This window comes from Perognathus longimembris, chromosome 1 (assembly GCF_023159225.1).
Source record: "Perognathus longimembris pacificus isolate PPM17 chromosome 1, ASM2315922v1, whole genome shotgun sequence".
In the NCBI taxonomy this organism is placed as follows: Eukaryota; Metazoa; Chordata; class Mammalia; order Rodentia; family Heteromyidae; genus Perognathus; species Perognathus longimembris.
In genome coordinates this window covers 54,095,289-54,113,396 of record NC_063161.1, presented here as the reverse complement: position 1 = coordinate 54,113,396, position 18,108 = coordinate 54,095,289, and the positions used below count along the sequence as shown (strand labels likewise).

Sequence of the window (18,108 nt, the reverse complement as noted above, 5' to 3'; positions counted from 1 at the left end):
TGTATAATGAGCAAATGCATACAGTCTCCAGCTCCACTACCTAAAAGGAATGGAGGGATAAAAAGAGAGAAGCAGCAGCTAAGCAAAAACAAGGGATCATTTCATGAAGAAATGTGCATTCTTTGGGGTTCCTATTGTACATGCCAGGGACAGGAACATCCTTTCTCTTCGGTCTTCCATCCCCCATAATCAGTTCCTAGCTGGCACCCTGGCACTGGTGCTTTCGTCTCAGTGCCAGTGTACTAAGGGAGTGAGTGAGCAGTCTGTGGGAGGGTGCTATGGGCTTGGCTTAACTGTTGTAAGGAATACAACTACTGATTTCGTAGTTTTGTTTCCCTCGCCATGGAAAAGCATGGTGGGCTTTTCCTGTTCTATCCCTGGGACTTAGGACAAAGCATCCTTCTGTAACCTTCTGCCCACTTGCTCTTACCCACTGCTTGCATCCGGCCTCACCTCTAGCCCAGTACTGATTACGGTTTCTGGCCACTCGCAGCCCTAAGGGAGATGGCAACACTCAGCAGTGCGCCAGGCCAGGAGGTCAGCACATGAACACTGGTGTCTGCCTTCTAGGCCAGGGTGCAGGCAAGCTGAGGGTGGTGAGCCTGCTTCACTGCAGAGCAGCCTGGAAACCAGAGCTCCCCCTCCCACAGTAGAACAGATGGCTGTGGGTTATGGAGAGCCTGGAATCTCTCCTTCCTTCAAAATCAGACACCTGCCTACTCTCAATTACGGTTTCTAAGACAGAGCTGGAGATACAGCTCCAGACTCTTGGAAATAACCATTTCAGGTCCTACCTCTCTCCCCCTTCCGAGCCTCTGCAGAACAACCAGTCATTGGGGAGCTCCTAGTGAGAGAAATTGAAGGCAGCTATGTGCTTCTCAAGACCAGTGTTTTTGCACTGGCTACTTTTGCCTCATCTGTCCTTCATCAGACCTAGCAGAACTGTGGGTCACATGGTATCAAAGTCCTCTACCTTTGACCTTTCCATCTTCCTTCTCTAGAAGACATCCAGGTCAGGGGGCTGGGAATATGGCCTAGTGGCAAAGTGCTTGCCTTGTATGCATGAAGCCCTGGGTTCGATTCCTCAGCACCACATATATAGAAAAAGCTGGAAGTGGTGCCGTGGCTCAAGTGGTAGAGTGCTAGCCTTGAGCAAAAAGAAGCCAGGGACAGTGTTCAGGCCCTGAGTTCAAGCCCCAGGACTGGCAAAAACTGAAGACATCCAGGTCCTTACTATTGGAAGTGAAGAGGGCTATCAAGTCCCTGAGCTGACTACTATGGGTGACCAAGCTCACCTTGTGCTTCCAGGGTCTTGGGAGGGGTCTCAACCTCGATCTGGGCTGGCCCCTCAGCAGCCTCTTAGTTCATGTGTGGTCTTATTCTTAAGTAGCCATGTCCACAGACTTCCCTCACCTATAGCCTGTGGCAGAGCTTGTGTGGGCAGCTGGAGGACAAAACTAGGGCAATATTGGGGGTCTTGGAAGGGTGTGAGGGACAGAATTCCTACCATTGAAAAGAAAGCATGACTTGCTTCTAGGGAAGACAATTTATTTCAGTTCAGAGTACACATAAGTTGGGGGGGGAGTCACTTGTTCCTTATCTGGACTATTTCTTGGCAGACCCCAAAATGATACCGTTGCAAGGAGGTGGAAAACTGGGCTGGGGCCAAGCAAAGAAGCCAGCACTGTCAGCTGCAAACCCAAGGGAGAAAAGCTGACCTGGCCTTTGACCCATTCCTGCCCCCCACCTATCTCCCCACTTTTCTTCCCTTTCCCTGGCTCTACTGGACTCTGTATCTCGCTGGGCACCAGCCTCTGGGCCACCAGGCCACCCCCGGAGGCGGGGCTTGGCAGCACCCACGTGTGTCGGAGTTAAATGCTCAGAGCCGACACCAGCGCTTGAGCAGAGAGAAGCAGCACTATGGCCGGCAAGAAAGTCTGCATTGTCGGCTCGGGTAACTGGTAAGGAGCCCTGTCGAGGTCCATGGGGGATAAGGGTGGCTCCCCCTAAGTGCAGAGGGGCTCGGGAGGGACAGAGACCAAGTAAACAGGAGGCAGAGTGGGTAGGAAATGTCCTTAGGTTCCTGCTGGGCCCCTACTGCTGTCTTCAGTAACTACGCCGCGGGCGCAGGACAGTTGGTACCCAGACCTTCCTGTCTGGTGGCTGCTTGCCTGGACAGCTGCACCTGTTTGCCACGGGAAAGCAAACAGACCACTCGTTCCCCTGCCTTGAGAAGCTGCTTGGGTTTGGGAGTGCGATCTGAAAGCTGGCCCTCTTCTCCAGCGGCAGAGTGTGAGGGAGACTGAGTCTCTCCACTGCCAGATCACTGAGGGGGAGGTGGGATGTACTTGTCACAGGAGTAGGAGTGACAAGAAAGATGGGAAGTAAAATAATCTGCTGGGCTATATGCGGTCCTACAGCAGGGCACTGCTCAACCCCTGTGTACCACGGCGTTCTCCCTCACCCCCAGCCCCCGACTTTCTCGTGCTCCCCTTCCCTCCAGGGGCTCAGCCATTGCCAAGATCGTGGGTGGCAACGCAGCCCAGCAGGCACGCTTTGACCCGCGGGTGACTATGTGGGTGTTTGAGGAAGACATCGGCGGCAGAAAGCTGACAGAGATCATCAATACACAGCATGAGAATGTTAAATACCTGCCTGGACACAAGCTGCCCCCCAATGTGGTAAGCCCCAACTCCCTGCAAGAAAGCGTGAGAGTGAGGCTGGACCCGGATGAAAGTCAACTGTACAACTCGTGGGTGGAGACGGGAGGGAGGGACTGGGAGAGAACGAGGGAACAGAAGACACTGTACAAAAGGAAATGTACTCATTACCTGACTCATGTAATTGTAATTTCTCTGTTTATCATCTCTATAATAACAACAAAGTAAATTATTAATGCTAATAATAATAAAAGAAAGGGTGAGAGGAAAGCAAGGGAGGGGAGTACAGGAGACTCAGTGCCCAGATCTCACTTAGAGGTGTCACCTGCAGTCAAAGCACCACTCCAGGTGCCAGCTGCACTTGGGAATCATCTCAAGGGAGCTGCTCCTGGCACAGAACCACCACCCCATCCCCCAACACACACACAGCCTCCCTTTCTAGGACTGAGGAAGACCTAAATGTACCTACCCTGCTTGTTTCCAGGTGGGGAAGGCAGGAGGGAGGCCTACGTTTATCTCCGTGGCAACCAAAGTCTGTTCTGCAAGCTCCCAGTCTTGGGGTCTAGTAGTACCCACTCCAGGCTCTAATCTTGTTATTCATTCACTGGGTTATTAGCAGATTTGGAGGCTGCTCCTTGGACTTTCGTTCTTTGGTCAAATCCATGTGGCTCTCTCTCCACCTGGAAATGGAGAGAGCTGGGTAGATAAGAGAAAAACTGGGGCCCTCTCTCTTCCTAGTTGGCACCCCTAAGACCCACCCAGGGTGATGAAATCGTGTTTGGCCTCTTTATCCTGTCAAGCTTAGGCCACCTTTGCCCTCCCGTCTTGTCCTACAGCCAGCAGAGTGCTGAGGAGAATTCCAGGAGTCAAAGACCCAGGACATCCGGGAGGGGGGGGGGGCGGCAACATGATGGCTGGGAGCAGGGAGTAAGATGTCTTGATCCTCTAATTCCCATTGGACTCCCAAACTACCTTTCTACTCACCAAGCCTAGACTAGAAGAGGTCAGCCAGGTCAATGAACACCTATCACTCCACAGGTGGCTGTCCCAGATGTGGTCCAGGCTGCAGCTGATGCTGACATCCTGATCTTTGTGGTGCCCCATCAGTTCATCGGCAAGATCTGTGACCAGCTCAAGGGCCACCTAAAGGCCAGCACCATTGGCATGTCTCTAATTAAGGTGCCAGGAACAGCTTCATGTGCATGGGGGTGGGATGCAGCTAGCCACTGGGGGGTTCAGGATGGGTTTAGCAAGCAGGGCAGAAAATGAAAGGGCTAGGTGAAAAGTTCTAGAGAGAGAGGGCTTGGCTTTGGAGAGGATGGAGAAAGCTGTCAGAGGCTCAGTGGTAGAGTGCTTGCCTAGCACACATCAGACCCTGGTTCAATCCCTAGCACCATAAAGCAAAGCAATCCGTCATGTGATACCAGGGGCACGTGTGCGGGGGAGCAGAGGGGAGGATAAGTCAGAGACTGCTTTAGAGGCAAATGTCTTAGGAGATTTTAGGAGGCATGAGACGTGGTCTGGCTTGGAAGTTTGCAAGAGGAGTTGGTCTGATGTAGTATCCAGCTAGGAATTGGTGAGGGTGTCAGAAAGCTTTGGAGGAACACGAGGAGATATGCTGCTTTGGAGAGGTAGGTTGCTTGCAAGTGCACGGAAGGAGAAATGACCAATGATGAACTAGTCTGTCAGTATTGTCTACCTTCCTCACAGCGAGCTTAGGCTGGGTTGGAGTCAGGCAATGTTGAGCAGCAGATCAGAAAGGGGTAGGATTTCTGGGGGGAAGCCCTCAGCTGGGCATAAAGAGCAGCTGGCTGAGCTCCATCCTGTGCCCAGGGGGTAGACGAGGGCCCCAATGGGCTGAAGCTCATCTCTGAAGTGATTGGGGAGCGCCTTGGTATCCCCATGAGTGTGCTGATGGGGGCCAACATTGCCAGCGAGGTGGCTGACGAGAAGTTCTGTGAGACCACTATTGGTGAGAGCCCCCTCCATGCGCCATGCTGCTCTGGCCTCCCCTCCCCCAAACTCCCCCTTGATCCTCTTAGCCACCTCCTTCCAAAGGGCAGGGAAAGGAAGTGCCAGAAGTGAGGGAGGGTTGGGACACCCCCAGGGAAGGGGCTGCAGACCCCATTTAGGTCGAATGTGAGAACTGACAAATCCTCCCTCACTGGGCATAGGGCATGACTCCTGTAGTCCCAGATATGCTACAGGCTGAGACCAGAGGATAACTCAAGCCCAGGAATTCCAGACAAACCTGGACAACTTAGTAAGGCCCTGACTCAAGGAAAAAAAGAAAAGGAAAAGCAAGAGAGAGTCCATCCTCAAAGCTTCACCTCTTCCCTACTTTAGGCTGCAAGGACCTGGCCCAAGGACAACTTTTGAAAGAGCTGATGCAGACCCCCAATTTTCGTATCACAGTGGTGCAAGAGGTGGACACGGTAGAAATCTGTGGGGCCTTAAAGGTAAGAGGGGCACAGAGACAGGTAGGGGATGTAGAGAAGGTCTCAAAGGAGAGCCTGGCTCACTCTTCAGTGGTGGTTCCCTTTCCTTACCCAGTCCCCCCCCCACCACACATAGGAAGAACTGCAGAAGCAAGGCCAGGCCACTGAAGCCTGCAGATCCCACACTATCAGGTGGTGGACCTTGCTACCTCTATTCGAGGGCCCCTTGTAGGACATCCTAGCTCTGGCTCTAGAGAAGACATCCATGACAACTCCCAGAAAGGTTGATGGCTAGACACCTGTGGACGTGAAGACATGACTGATCATGGATGGGGAGACCAGCGGGCTCTCAGAGAATGTCCTCGAGAAGCTGGGTGCTAGTGGCTCACATCTGTAATCCTAGCTACTCAGGAGGCTGGGATCTGAGGACTGTGGTTCAAAGCCAGCCTGGACAGGAAAGTCTGTGAGACTCCAATTAATCACCAAAAGCCACAAGTAGAGATGTGGCTTAAGTGGTAGAGTTTAGCCTTGAACAAAAAAGTTCAAGGACAGTGCCCAGGCCCTGAGTTCAAGCTCCCTACCCCCGCTCCCCCCCAAAAAAGGAAATATCCTCAATGATTGAGTATAGGGTGGAAGGGAAGGCACAAAATAGGAAAACTAGGAGGTGGATATTAAGTTCGGAGCCCATACACTGTGCTTCACTTCGTGTGTGTCATGGCTGCTAGGAGGAGCATAAGGCAGGTGCCTAGCTAGGCCTTCTAGTGGGGTCCCTGGAGGAGGAACGCTCCCACCCATGTCTCTACCCTCCCACAGAATATAGTGGCTGTAGGAGCCGGTTTCTGCGATGGGCTAGGTTTTGGCGACAACACCAAGGCGGCGGTGATCCGGCTGGGCCTCATGGAGATGATTGCCTTCTCTAAGCTCTTCTGCAGTGGCCCTGTGTCCTCTGCCACCTTCTTGGAGAGCTGTGGCGTGGCCGACCTCATTACTACCTGCTATGGAGGGCGGAACCGCAAGGTGGCTGAGGCCTTTGTTCGGACTGGGAAGGTGAGTCCTGTGGGGAGAACAGAAAGTAGGCCCTGCGGATATCCAGGTGGAAGTGCTTAGTGAGAGTTTGTTCTTTTCTGTTCTTTGAAAGTAAATATTTACTCTGCCCAGGGGAGGGGCTTGGTCCTTCTCTGTGGCAGCTCCTTTGTTTATGCCAGCACTGTGTGTTGCTCAGCTCTTTGTGCTTCCTCTTGGCAGGGCGGTGTGTCCTCACCCTTTTTCTTTATTTGTTTCTGTTTTTCTGTCTGTACCAGGGCTTGAACTCAGGGCCTGATTGCCATCCTGTGGCTTTTTCCCTCAAAGCTGTTACTCTACCACTTGAGCCACTGCTCTACTCTCGGCTTTGTGGTGGTTTATTGGAGATAAGAGTCTCAAGAACTTTTCTGCCCAGGTTGGCTTTGAACCTCAATCCTCAGATCTCATTTTCTAGGGTTACAGGTGTGAGCCACCAGCAACACGCTTGTCCTTGAAGACCATGAACTTAGCATGCTTGGTGAGATGCCCCCTCTTGCTAAGGCCCACAGCCATAGGGTAGCATAAGCTATGTCTTATAGCAGGAGATGGCTGTAGAGGACACGCATTAAGATTGTTGTGAGCCAGCCTACAATTCTAGCATTTGGAAGGCTGAGGCAGGAGGATCATAAATTTGAGGCCAACCTCAGATATATAGTCAGACTGTGTCTCAAAAACAAAACAACCATGCCCGTAGCTCATGCCTGTAATCCTAGCAGGAGGCTGAGGTCTACGGATTGCAGATTGAAGCCAGCCTTGGCAAGAAACTGTGTGTCTCTTACCTGCAGTTACTGGAGCTTGAACCTTGAATTCAAGTCAAGCTCAGTACCAGCAAAAGGCAAGAAAAGAACACCAGCAGCAAACAAAAAATTGTTGTGTGCTGGTGGCTCACACCTGTAATCCTAGCTACTCAGGAGGCTGAGATCTGAGGATCATAGTTCAAAGCCAGCATAGGCAGGAAAATCTGTGAGACTCATCTCCAATTAACCACCAGAAAACCGAAAGTGGTGCTGTGGCTTTAGTGGTAGAGCACTAACTTTTGAGCTGAAGAGCTCAGGGACAGCACCCAGGCACAGAGTTCAAGCCCCACAGCTGACAAAAAATAAATATACATAAGTAAACATTGTTGTGAACCAGGGATTAAGGGTGTAGCGCAGTGGTAGAGCACTTGCCTAACATGGTTCTTAGCACTGGTGGCAGTTGTCACCAACATTTCCATCCCTTCCTTTCTCCTGAGCTCCAACTTTCCAGTTCAGATGGGCCCCTGCCACTCCCTGCCACCCACATGTTCTGTTTCCTTCACAGTCCATTGAGCAACTGGAGAAAGAGATGCTGAATGGGCAGAAGCTGCAGGGGCCCCAGACAGCCCGTGAACTGCACAACATCCTCCAGCACAAGGGCCTGGTGGACAAGTGAGTGTCTGCAACGGCCAGGCGCCATCCCACTCACCGTCTTCCTGACCCCTGCATGTGTTGTGAAATAGGCAGGGGGAGCCGTGACCTTTCGTGCAGAGCACAGAGAGTCTGGAGGGCCCACTGTCCCCGGCCAGCTCATTCTAGCCTAGTGTCCTTTCCACCTTCTGTGTACCCTCCCCCTTCCTGTACTCCTCTGCTGTTCTCCACTCTAGAAGTTAGAGCACTGGGTAAGGAATACGCTCGTGGATTATTCTGCCTTTTTGTTCATCCTTCCAAGCCCAAGCCCAAGCCCAATCCTTCTGTCCCCTAAACCCTAATCTGGTTGTTGAGGAAGATGGGCTCTACTTCAAGGCATTCCTTTCCAGGGAGCACAGACAATGGAGTAACAGTCCAGAGCTCTGGTGGAGAGTATGGAACAGGTTCAGAAGAGCAGCTCATGCAGGGCTCTGGGTGCAAGGAGCAGCTAGGCAGAAATGGCAAGAAGGAAACTCCTATTCATTGACAGCTTCACGTAATGCATAATCATTGCATTTTATACAATCACATCTTTACTACTCTGTCATATTGGATCTTTTTTGTTGTTTTGTTTTGTTTTGGTGCTGGTCTTGGGTCTTGAATTCAGGCCCTGGGCACCATCCCTGGGCATCCCTGGTAGCTCAAAGCTACCACTCTACCATTGAAGTCAGAGCTTCACTTCTGGATTTTTTTTTTTTTTTTTTGGAGGGGGTGCTTAATTGGAGATAAGCATCTCATGGACTTTTCCTGCTCAGGCTGGCTTCAAACCAGGTTCCTCAGATCTCAGCCTCCTGAGTAGCTAGAATTACAGGTATGAGCTGGGCCTGGCTATATTGGACCCATTTTAACAGCTTAGGACATGGCGGCTCAAAGAGATGAATAAATTACTCACTAGGAAAAATATAAACAAAACCCCTTGGAGCCAGGCAATCATGCCTGCACATTCAGTATGATAGGGAGCAGGGGCACTTAACTGAACCCTAAATTCCAAGGCTAGGCAAACTCAGATTCCAGCAGGTGAAAATCCAAAGCAACAGTCTGCCTGAGTTTCAAGATGGTAGGGAAGGGGAGTGGAGAGTGAGGTGGTAAATGGTGGGAAGGGTATTGGTTGGAAGCTAAGCCGAGTTTCCCTTCCCACTCTAGGTTCCCCCTGTTCACGGCTGTGTACAAGGTGTGCTATGAGGGCCAGCCAGTGGGTGAATTCATTCGCTGCCTGCAGAATCATCCAGAACACATGTGAGCGGAGCCAGGACCCAGGGAGGCAGCGCCTCTCTCCCAGCAGAGCTGAGCAGGAAGTTTGTGACCTGGTCACCAAGACTCTCCAGGACGCCCTGTGGAGCAGTCTTTTCATTGAAGGCTACCATGGGCACATGGCTGGGAGGCTGCACACCTGGGCAATGAGCTGTGGGGAAGCCTGCAGCCCCTTCTAGAAATGGAGCTTCCCTCTCCAGATGTGAAACTCTTACTGTCCTCTGTGAAGCATAGAATTAAGCCTCAGTGCTGCCTACTTATCTAGGGGTGGGTGGAAAGAAGGGAGAGTGCCAGAGCCGGGGGACTCATTGCTGCCTCACAGAAACAAGGAATCTGTCCCCAGGCCCAACTAAGTGACAGAAGAAGTACCTTAGCTGTAGGAAGGGTAAAGCAAGAGCTGCCAGGAAAGGCTCTGGGCATTGTGGCAGACAATGGCCCCAGAGACCCCTTGGTTGACCTGTGCCAGGCCCCACACAGCATCAATGGTCTGAGTGTTTGTTAACAAAATACAGAGATCTCAAACAACTCTCTTCTGACTTCTCCTAGCAACAATTGCGTCCTCAGAAACCTCTGGTCATCCTCTTTCCTCCTCCCCACCAGGCTGCCCTGGCACAAGGGTTGCTTCATATTGGCATCTCTGGCCCTAGGGCTTGCCATTCTCCTTAGAGACTTCCTGGTTCCCAGATCTTTGCCAGCTCCTCCCCACCCTTTGTGACCTTTCCAAGCTTTTCCTCTGCCAGCCAGCACCCTCTTTGGGGACAGGAACTGCTGACCTGGCTCTGCCTTTTCATAGCAGGCTCAGATCACTAGGTTAGCTTGTGACCTTTGCATGTGCCCCGCCTCCCTAGTTGGAGGAGGTGTCAGCAGGGGGGGACGAGGGGGGGGGGCCTTCCTGCTGTTTATCTCTCCAGAGGACATCCCTTAACTCTACACTCGCCAGCAGGTACATCTTTCTCAGCTGCCCTTGAGCAGCTAAGAGAGCAAACCAGCATCTGACATCAGCACGGCCGGAGTTAGAGAGTGGCCTAAAGGCTGAGCAGGGTCCCATGCTGGAAGGTCCTGATATTCTAAGGCAGTTCTCCTTCATGGAATGGGCACCTCCACCTGAGAGGCTGACTATATCAGCGCTTCAGGAGCCGGGAAACTGGAGAAAGAGGAAGAAGATAAAGGCTGCCGCGCCCCAGAGCTGAGGAAAGAAGAGGAGAGATAGGAGTGTGCTTTGCACAGGCTTTGCTCCAGGATTGGGTGGCAGTAGGGGAATGTCCCAGGTCAGCAGCCTGGGTTCCTAGCTATAAATAGCCACTGAGGGCTGAGAGGCTCCTGCATCCAGCAGGAGTCTCCTTTTCCTATGTGGCAGCACCTGGCACATTATGGCTCTGGCCAGCATTATGTTAACCCTCCCTTACTCCCCTAACAAGCCAGGGTCAGGCTCCTCTTAGCTTCTAGTCCCTGAGATTTCAGTCTTCCTAGTGAAGCTCGTAGGTGCCTGATTAGGCAGAGAGGGAGGAGCACTGTCATCCAGGCCTCAAAGGCCCCTGTTTGGGGTCATCCCAGGAAGATGGGATGGGGTACGCAGAGACAAGCTTCCAATACCTTTGTCCACTTCTGTTCTATCGACAGTCACCTGTGAATCTGAGGCCTTGAGTAGGGCCAGTTGTCATCCAATAAAGCATGTTTCTTTCCAAACATGGGAAGATCTGGGGGGGAGTTGAGTGCATGTGTGCACTGCCCCATATCAGTCATGTGTCATGTATCACTCTTAACCTAAGATCAGAGAATCAGTTCCTCCTGGATAATTGCAGCCAAGTTTCCCAGCGGTGGCCCACTCAGTCCTCTCTCCTGCTACCCCTGATGGGATATGCAATCCCAAGAAGTGAAAGTCCACTCCCCCACCTCCAGGTAACAGGCGCCTGAATTCTCCAAAGCAGGCCACTCCTGACTGAACCCGGATCTCCTCAGTGCGTTTGCACAACAGCTCCGGGAACCAGGCCTGCGTAAATTCCTTCAGGCTGAAACCACAAACTTGCAAAGCCCAACCTGACACTTTTTGTACCTTCCAGCCACCTTTACCCAGGGCCCTAATTAAGAGTCCCCACTCTGTCCCGTTACGCTTCATGTCTCCTGACTCAGGTCACCAACTTTCCGTTAAAGTTGACCTGGTCTGTTGTCTTCAGCTCTTTATTCCGATACCCTCATGACTCAGTTTCTTAACCCCCAGTGGTGCCACCAGCGCCTTCCTTCCCGCAGGCTGCCATCCACTCTTCCAGCACCTGGAGGCTTTATCCTGCCACCTGCAAAGTGGGAATCACGAATAAGTCAGAAACCTTAGTCACCCCTCGTGTGCATTCCGTGGTCACGGCCTTGCAGGTAAGAAGGGGGCTCCAGTCATAAGGGGGCGCGCCATCCACCCCCGGAAGGCCGGTCCTAAGAGAATTTGCCTAGCTACTAAAGACGTCACCACCACGTAGGCTGTGGATTGGTCAACTGTGGCCAAGCTCTTAAAAGTTCCTGTTCCGAACCTGGAAGGGGTAACATCGATCAAAATAAATTGTAATTATAAACTGATTTCTTGAATTGAGATTCCCTTCATACAACTACTTAAGAATAATAACGTCGGTGGCTCACGCCTGTAATCCTAACTACTCTGGAGGCTGAGATCTGAGGATCGTGGTTCAAAGCCAGTCTGGGCAGGGAAGTCTGTGACTCATCTCCAATAAACCACTTGGCGCTGTGGCTCAGCTGGCAGAGAGCTAGCATTGAGCTGAAGAGCTCAGGGTCAGCGCCCAGGCCCAGAGTTCAAGCCCCACGGAAAAAAAAAAAACCCGCTCACATTTGGGTCACTAAAGCCGCTCACTCGATGGAGCAGGACTACACCCCCCAGAATCCAATGGGCTTCTCGGAGAGGAACGTACCTCTGAGAAAGGGAAGCCTGAATGATTGACCCGGAAGTCGGAAGTTCAAAACCAGCCACCAACCCGAGTAGTCGCCAGGGCGAATTCCCGCCTCTCGTGGGCGGGGCTTGGTGGGGTTTGGTGCGGACTTGCGCAGGTTCGCTAGGAGCACGAATCCTAGAGCTCGCTCCAGCTGGGTGGGCGGGAAGGTGGGCGGCTTTCTGCCCCGGTGGCTGACGCTCTGGTCTATCCCGGGACCGCTACTTGCACGTATTGGTGTGGCGAGTGACGTTAGGCCGCGCTAGGAAGCCTGGGGCGGCCGCTGCAGGCCTTTGGTAGACGCCAAGGAGCTGCAACATCCAGGTACGCTGTTGGCCTTGGCGGGGCCGGGGCGGCGGGGCGGCGGGGCAGCGGGGCGCGTGCTCCCCCTGGGCCGGCCCGGTGCACCGCCCCACCCACCCGGTCCGCGGCCCTGCTGTCCTTGAGGACGCGCGCTGCGCTGCTTCGCCCGACCTCGGGGCAGGGGTGGGGGACGCTTTGCTGAGTCTTGCCGCTCACCTGGCACGACGAGGCCCCTGCCTGGCTCGTGGCCGTTCCCCGCGCTGTCCATCCTTAGAGTTCGCTGTGCTTAATCCCCCCCCCCCCCCCGTCCCCTTCCCGCGGGTGTAAGTCCTTCCCACCCACACCTTCCGGCCAGTCTTTTGGAGCCTGTCTCCAAACTCCCGCAAAGCCTCTTCTGCTCGCGCAGGGACTTCTGACCTTTCATAGCTAACGTACATGTAGCACGTAGCTTAGCTCCTTGAGCTCTTTTAGGCAAAAGCCTTTTTTTTTTTCTTTTTGGCCAGTCCTGGGCCTTGAACTCAGGGCCTGAGCACTGTCCCTTGCTTCTTTTTGCTCAAGGTTAGCACTCTATCACTTGAGCCACAGCGCCACTTCCGGCTTTTTCTGTTTATGTGGTGCTGAACAATGGAACCCAGGGCTTCATGCCTGCTGGGCTGTTGTGCCAAGTCGCAAGACCACCACCAAGAAGACCACTGAGACTCAGACATTCCGAAATGCAATAGCAAGGCTTTATTCAAACGAGCTGCAACTCGGGCCACGTCCTACCCACCGACACAGCGGAGGTTAGGAGGGAGCCCCGAGCTGTGATTACACAGTGCTTATAAAGGCAAAGAACAAAGTTACAACAATCAGGTGTTCAAGCAAGCAAGATTAGGACACAGGTACAAATCTGATTGGCTCAGGGTTTGATTCTAGGGGTGGTCAGAGTTAAGCATTCCCAGCGGTTAGAGTTCTAGACTAACTGGGCCCTAATGGGCTTGTCCTGGGTCTGCTCACAGGGCCTGCTTATCTCAGGTTCACGTGGTAAAGTGGGGTTCGTGTGGTAAAATGGGGCCTGACTTCAAAGTCTGGCACTTCAGGCAAGCACTCTACCATTAAACCGCATTCCAAGCCTGTGACTCTTCTTTTTTCCCCATGATTTTCCTCATATTTTTCTGAAACTTGCAGTCCAATCCCCAGCTTGCACCGGATCAAATGAGAAGGTTCTTTTAATCTCAAAAGGTTTTTTTTTTTTTTGCTTATTGCCAGTCCTGGGGCTTGAACTCAGGGTCTGAGCACTATACATGGCTTCTTTTAGCTCAAGGCTAGCACTCTACCTCTTGAGCCACAGCGCCACTTCCGGCTTATGTGGTGCTTAGGAATCCAACCCAGAGCTTCATGCATACAAGGTGAGCACTTTACCAGTAGGCCATATTCCCAGCCCCATCAAAAATATTATTTTTTTGTCTGTCCTGGGGCTTGAACTCAGAGCCTGGTTACTGTCCCTGAGCTTCTTTTGTTCAAGGTTAGCACTCTACTACTTTGAGCCACTCCCAGTTTTCTGGTGGTTCATTGGAGATGAAGAGTCTTACAGACTTTCCTACCTAGGCTGGCTTCAAACCACAATCCTCATATCTCAGCTTTGTGAGTCGCTAGGATTACAGGTGTGAGGCACTGTTACCTGGTTCAAAAACTTTTTCATATCCAATTAGAACAATGAAATACGTTGAAATTCTTTGAAGAAGGGAGGGGTGTGGTAAAAAGATTGATAGGGTAAGTTTAATTGAGATACATTTCATACATGTATGGAAATGTCACTCTCCCTCGTACATCTATGCTTTTCAAAAGTTTATTTCATTTCTAAGATTAATTCCACATAGGCTTCAGATTTCATCTTTTCTATTAATTTTCTCTCACTCTTTTTTTTATCAATTTAGCTACCACCTTCTTCCCCTTTAAGACATATTCACGTCTTCCTTATCAATAAGGGGAACAAAACTAGCATTCTCAGCCAGTGTGGTGGTACAACACCTGTAATTCCAGAATGAGTTTCTAGATACTAGGATCACATCTCTAGTAGAGTTGGCCCTGTGTCACTCTTGTAGTACCACCACATCTACCCTAAATTTTCTGATTTAAAGAAACCAATCCTTGGGCTGGGAATATGGCTTAGTGGCAAGAGTGCTTGCCATGCATGAAGCCCTAGGTTCAATTCCTCAGCACCACATATATAGAAAAGGCCAGAAGTGGCGCTGTGGCTCACGTGGTAGAGTGAGTGCTAGCCTTGAGCAAAAGAAGCTCAGGGACAGTGCCTAGGCACTGAGTTCAAGCCCCAGGACTGGCAGGAAAAAAAAAAGAAAGAAAGAAAAGAAACCAATCCTAAGTAGGGTCCTGGTGTTTCAAGTCTGTAATCCTAGCTACTTGGGAAGCTGAGATAGAGAGGATCATGGGTTGAGGCCAGCCCAGGTATATACACAGATCCTTTCCCAACCAGTATCTGGGCATGGCAACAGGAGTCTGTTATTCCAGCATGTGGGAGGTTAAGATCAGAAAGATGGTGGTTCTAGTCAGCCAGGACAGAAAAGTTGGCAAGACTCCATCACAGTAGAAAGAATTTGATTGTTATGGTGCTCACCTTCATCCCGGCCATGATGGGAAGCCTAAAATAGGCAGACTGCTATCTAGGAACATACTTGGCAGGTAAGCAAGAAGACCCTGTGTCACATAACCAGTGATAAAAAGGGCTGGAATTGTGGTTTAGTGGTAGATTGCTTGCCTTCCTGAGTTAAACCCCAGTGTGGCTATTTTTTTTATTTTATTTTTGCCAGTCCTTGGGTTCCTTGGGACTCAGGGCCTGAGCACTGTTCCTGGCTTCTTTTGCTCAAGGTTAGCACTCTACCACTTGAGCCACAGCACCACTTCTGGCTTTTTCTGTTTATGTACTGAGGAATCGAATCCAGGGCTTCATGCATGCTAGGCAAGCACTCTACTGCTGAGCCACATTCCCAGCCCCTGACTAATTTTTTTTTGAAGAAATTAATTTCAGTTTCTTCAACAGAGAGCAATATAAGAATACATTCATAGTCCCAAATTAAGAAATATTTTGTTCTTGATATTTCTATGTGAAACTTTCTTTAGTTTCCTAGCTCAGAATAGTAGGAAACAGTTTAATTAGAAATAATCCTAGCAGGGGCTGGGAATATGGCCAAGTGGCAAGAGTGCTTGCCTTGTATACATAAAGCCCTAGGTTCGATTCCTCAGTACCACATATATAGAAAGGGCCAGAAGTGGCACTGTGGCTCAAGTTGGCAGAGTGCTAGCCTTGAGCTCAGGCCCTGGACTGGCAAAAATAAATAAATAAATAAAAAATAAAAAAAAATCCTAGCACATGGGAGACTGAGGCAGAAAGATAAGAAGTTTGAGACCACCTTAGACTACATAGTGAATTCCAGGCTAGCCTGGGCTTCTTATTCTTAGCAAAAACGTGTCTCAAACAATAAAAAATAATTTATGTAAGTATGATGATGGCTTAAACTTGCCTTTGAAACTAATTTAGGAGTCAGGGGTGGTTATGCACATCTGTAATCCTAGTACTTGGGCGATCTGGGCTACCTACCTAGTAAGACCATTCTTTTTTTTTTTTTTTGCCAGTCCTGGGGCTTGGACTCAGGGCCTGAGCACTGTCCCTGGCTTCTTTTTGCTCAAGGCTAGCACTCTGCCACTTGAACCACAGCGCCACTTCTGGCCATTTTCTATATATGTGGTGCTGGGGAATCAAACCCAGGGCTTCGTGTATACAAGGCAAGCGCTCTTGCCACTAGGCCATATTCCCAGCCCGTGAGACCATTCTTTAAGAAAAAAAAAAAGTCAGGTGCTGATGGCTCATGCCTGTAATCAATTTCATTCACAGTGATTAGGTTCCCAAGCTAGACCTTTTGTTTCTTGTTTAAAAAAAAAAAAGTTGCCAGGTGCCAGTGGCTCATGCCTGTATTCCTAGCTACTCAGGAGGCTGAGATCTAAGGATTGAGGTTCAAAGCCAGCCCAGGAAGGAAAGCTTGTGAGACTAACCACCAAAAATCTGGAAGTAGAGCTGTGGCACAATTGGTAGAGTAGTAGCTTTCAGGAACAACTCCCAGGCCCTTAAATTCACACACACACACACACACACACACACACACACACTGCCAATAGAGAAAGTGAATGAGGGTGAGTATGGTTGAAGTCTTTTATGTGCATGGATGAAACTAGAACAACGATCCAGCTGCTGGTGGCTCACACCTATGATCCTAGCTACTCAAGAGGCCGAGATTTGAGGAATGATGTTTGCAGTCAGCCTCTGCAGAAAAATGTCCAAAAGACTTTGTTTCCACAATGCCAGAATGGAGGTGTGGCTCAAAGGGTACAGTGCCACCAAGAGTTCTAGGCCCTGAGTTCAAGCCCTGGTACTAGCTCAAAAGAAAAGAAAGAGTAATAAAACAATGTTGAAGTTGTTTTAAGGAGTGGGAGGGGGCTTAAGAAAGAGAGGTGGAGAAAATGAATTTGAGTGAGCTACATTGTATGTATGGATGTAAATGTTGCAATAAAATTCCTCTTACACAATTTTTTTTGAGGGGGAGGTGCTGGTGTCAGTGCTGGGGCTTGAACTCGGCCTGGGCACTGTCCCTGAAATTTGTTTCGTTCAAGACTAAGCACTCTACCACTTGAGCCACTGCTCCAGTTCTGACTTTTCCTTCCTGGGCTGGCTTTGAACTGTGAGTCTCAGATCTCAGACTCCTGAGTAGCTAGGAATACAGGCATGAGCCACTGGCACCTGGCAACTTTTTTTTTTTTAAACAAGAAACAAAAGGTCTAGCTTGGGAACCTAATCACTGTGAATAAAATTGTTTATCACATCCTCCTAGAATAATTCACTGCCTGTGTTTAAATCTGGCTACTCTGTTAGGTTCCTGACTAGCCAGGAAAACTTGTTCATGCATCAAATGATGTACCAGTTAGGAAAGATGGACGGTGGGCCATTCACTCTCCACAAGTGCGGAAGACCAAGTGTTACCTGCACTGGCATTCAGATGCCTCTGGTTCTATCAACCTGTCTATATCTCACATGCAGACTTTATTTGCATTTGGGATCAAAGGTCCCAAATGACGTTATCCAGTATTGAGACTCTGTCTACATGGGGAAGTAGAAGTTATAGAATGGCCCTAAAGCAGGGAGATGGACAGGGGAGTTGAGGCCTTGTGCTGTGGTTCAAATACAGTCTGTCTTCGTAGGGGACAACATGCCATCTGCCAAGCAGCTAGCTGATATTGGCTACAAATCCTTCTCCACCTCCATGCTGCTTCTCACTGTGTACGGGGGCTACCTGTGCAGCGTCCGAGCCTACCGCTACCTCCAGCTGCGCAGTGCCCGGCGCCAGGCTGCAGAAGAGCAGAAGACCTCGGGAGCCCTGTAGATGTCGGTCATTTTTCTTGAACAGTGAGGTCTGAGGCATGCTGTGGGAAAACTTCTACCTGCAGTTCTTGCCAGGCTAAAAGGATTTCTGGCCTTGGTGATTTTCAAGCTCTTCCTGAAGAAAGTACTACAGTTTTCCCGGTACTTCTTGTTGGTGCCTGTTTGTGGAGGCTGTTTAATAAATCGGAATGTGAGGATGAGGTATCCCTTACAGACATTAAATATTTTTCCATGTCTGTGTTTGGTGTTTTTGTTTAGCTAAATTATAGGGACCACCCTTCTTAACTTTTACTGTTCTAGTTATAGACCTAGATTATTATATCTTGAACTTTTAGCCCCATAAGTTGGGATTATAGTTTTAGCAGGAGTTGTTTCAGGCCTCATGATCTTGGAGAAAGAAACTGTCTTGGCATCTGTTTTTTGTTTTTTGTTTTTGCCAGTCCTGGGCCTTGAACTCAGGGCCTGAGCACTGTCTCTGGCTTCTTTTTTGCTCAAGAATAGCACTCTGCCACTTGAGCCACAGCGCCACTTCTGGCCATTTTCTGTATATGTGGTGCTGGGGAATCAAACCCTGGGCTTCATGTATACAAGGCAAGCACTCTTGCCACT

General features: G+C 50.3%; 2 protein-coding genes across 2 annotated transcripts; both read left to right on the top strand.

Annotated features, from left to right (window-relative positions):
* The first annotated feature begins 1,808 nt into the window (after positions 1-1,808).
* On the top strand, positions 1,809-10,524 carry Gpd1 (glycerol-3-phosphate dehydrogenase 1). Its single transcript, XM_048364713.1, has 8 exons — positions 1,809-1,961; positions 2,504-2,681; positions 3,699-3,839; positions 4,494-4,632; positions 5,007-5,119; positions 5,912-6,145; positions 7,463-7,569; positions 8,731-10,524. Exons 1-8 carry the CDS (start codon positions 1,921-1,923, stop codon positions 8,825-8,827), a joined length of 1,050 nt encoding a protein of 349 aa, XP_048220670.1. The 5' UTR covers positions 1,809-1,920; the 3' UTR covers positions 8,828-10,524.
* Positions 10,525-11,944: 1,420 nt separating this feature from the next.
* On the top strand, positions 11,945-17,735 carry LOC125364931 (cytochrome c oxidase assembly protein COX14). Its single transcript, XM_048364725.1, has 2 exons — positions 11,945-12,092; positions 17,319-17,735. Exon 2 carries the CDS (start codon positions 17,327-17,329, stop codon positions 17,498-17,500), a length of 174 nt encoding a protein of 57 aa, XP_048220682.1. The 5' UTR covers positions 11,945-12,092; positions 17,319-17,326; the 3' UTR covers positions 17,501-17,735.
* The last annotated feature ends 373 nt before the right edge of the window (positions 17,736-18,108 follow it).

Bases quoted from the DNA above. Each gene is read 5' to 3' on its own strand.
- LOC125364931 (XM_048364725.1), top strand. From the start codon at position 17,327: ATGCCATCTGCCAAGCAGCTAGCTGATATTGGCTACAAATCCTTCTCC.
- Gpd1 (XM_048364713.1), top strand. From the start codon at position 1,921: ATGGCCGGCAAGAAAGTCTGCATTGTCGGCTCGGGTAACTG. The intron at 2,682-3,698 runs GTAAGCCCCAAC...ATCACTCCACAG, and splicing joins ACAAGCTGCCCCCCAATGTG to GTGGCTGTCCCAGATGTGGT. The intron at 3,840-4,493 runs GTGCCAGGAACA...TCCTGTGCCCAG, and splicing joins TTGGCATGTCTCTAATTAAG to GGGGTAGACGAGGGCCCCAA.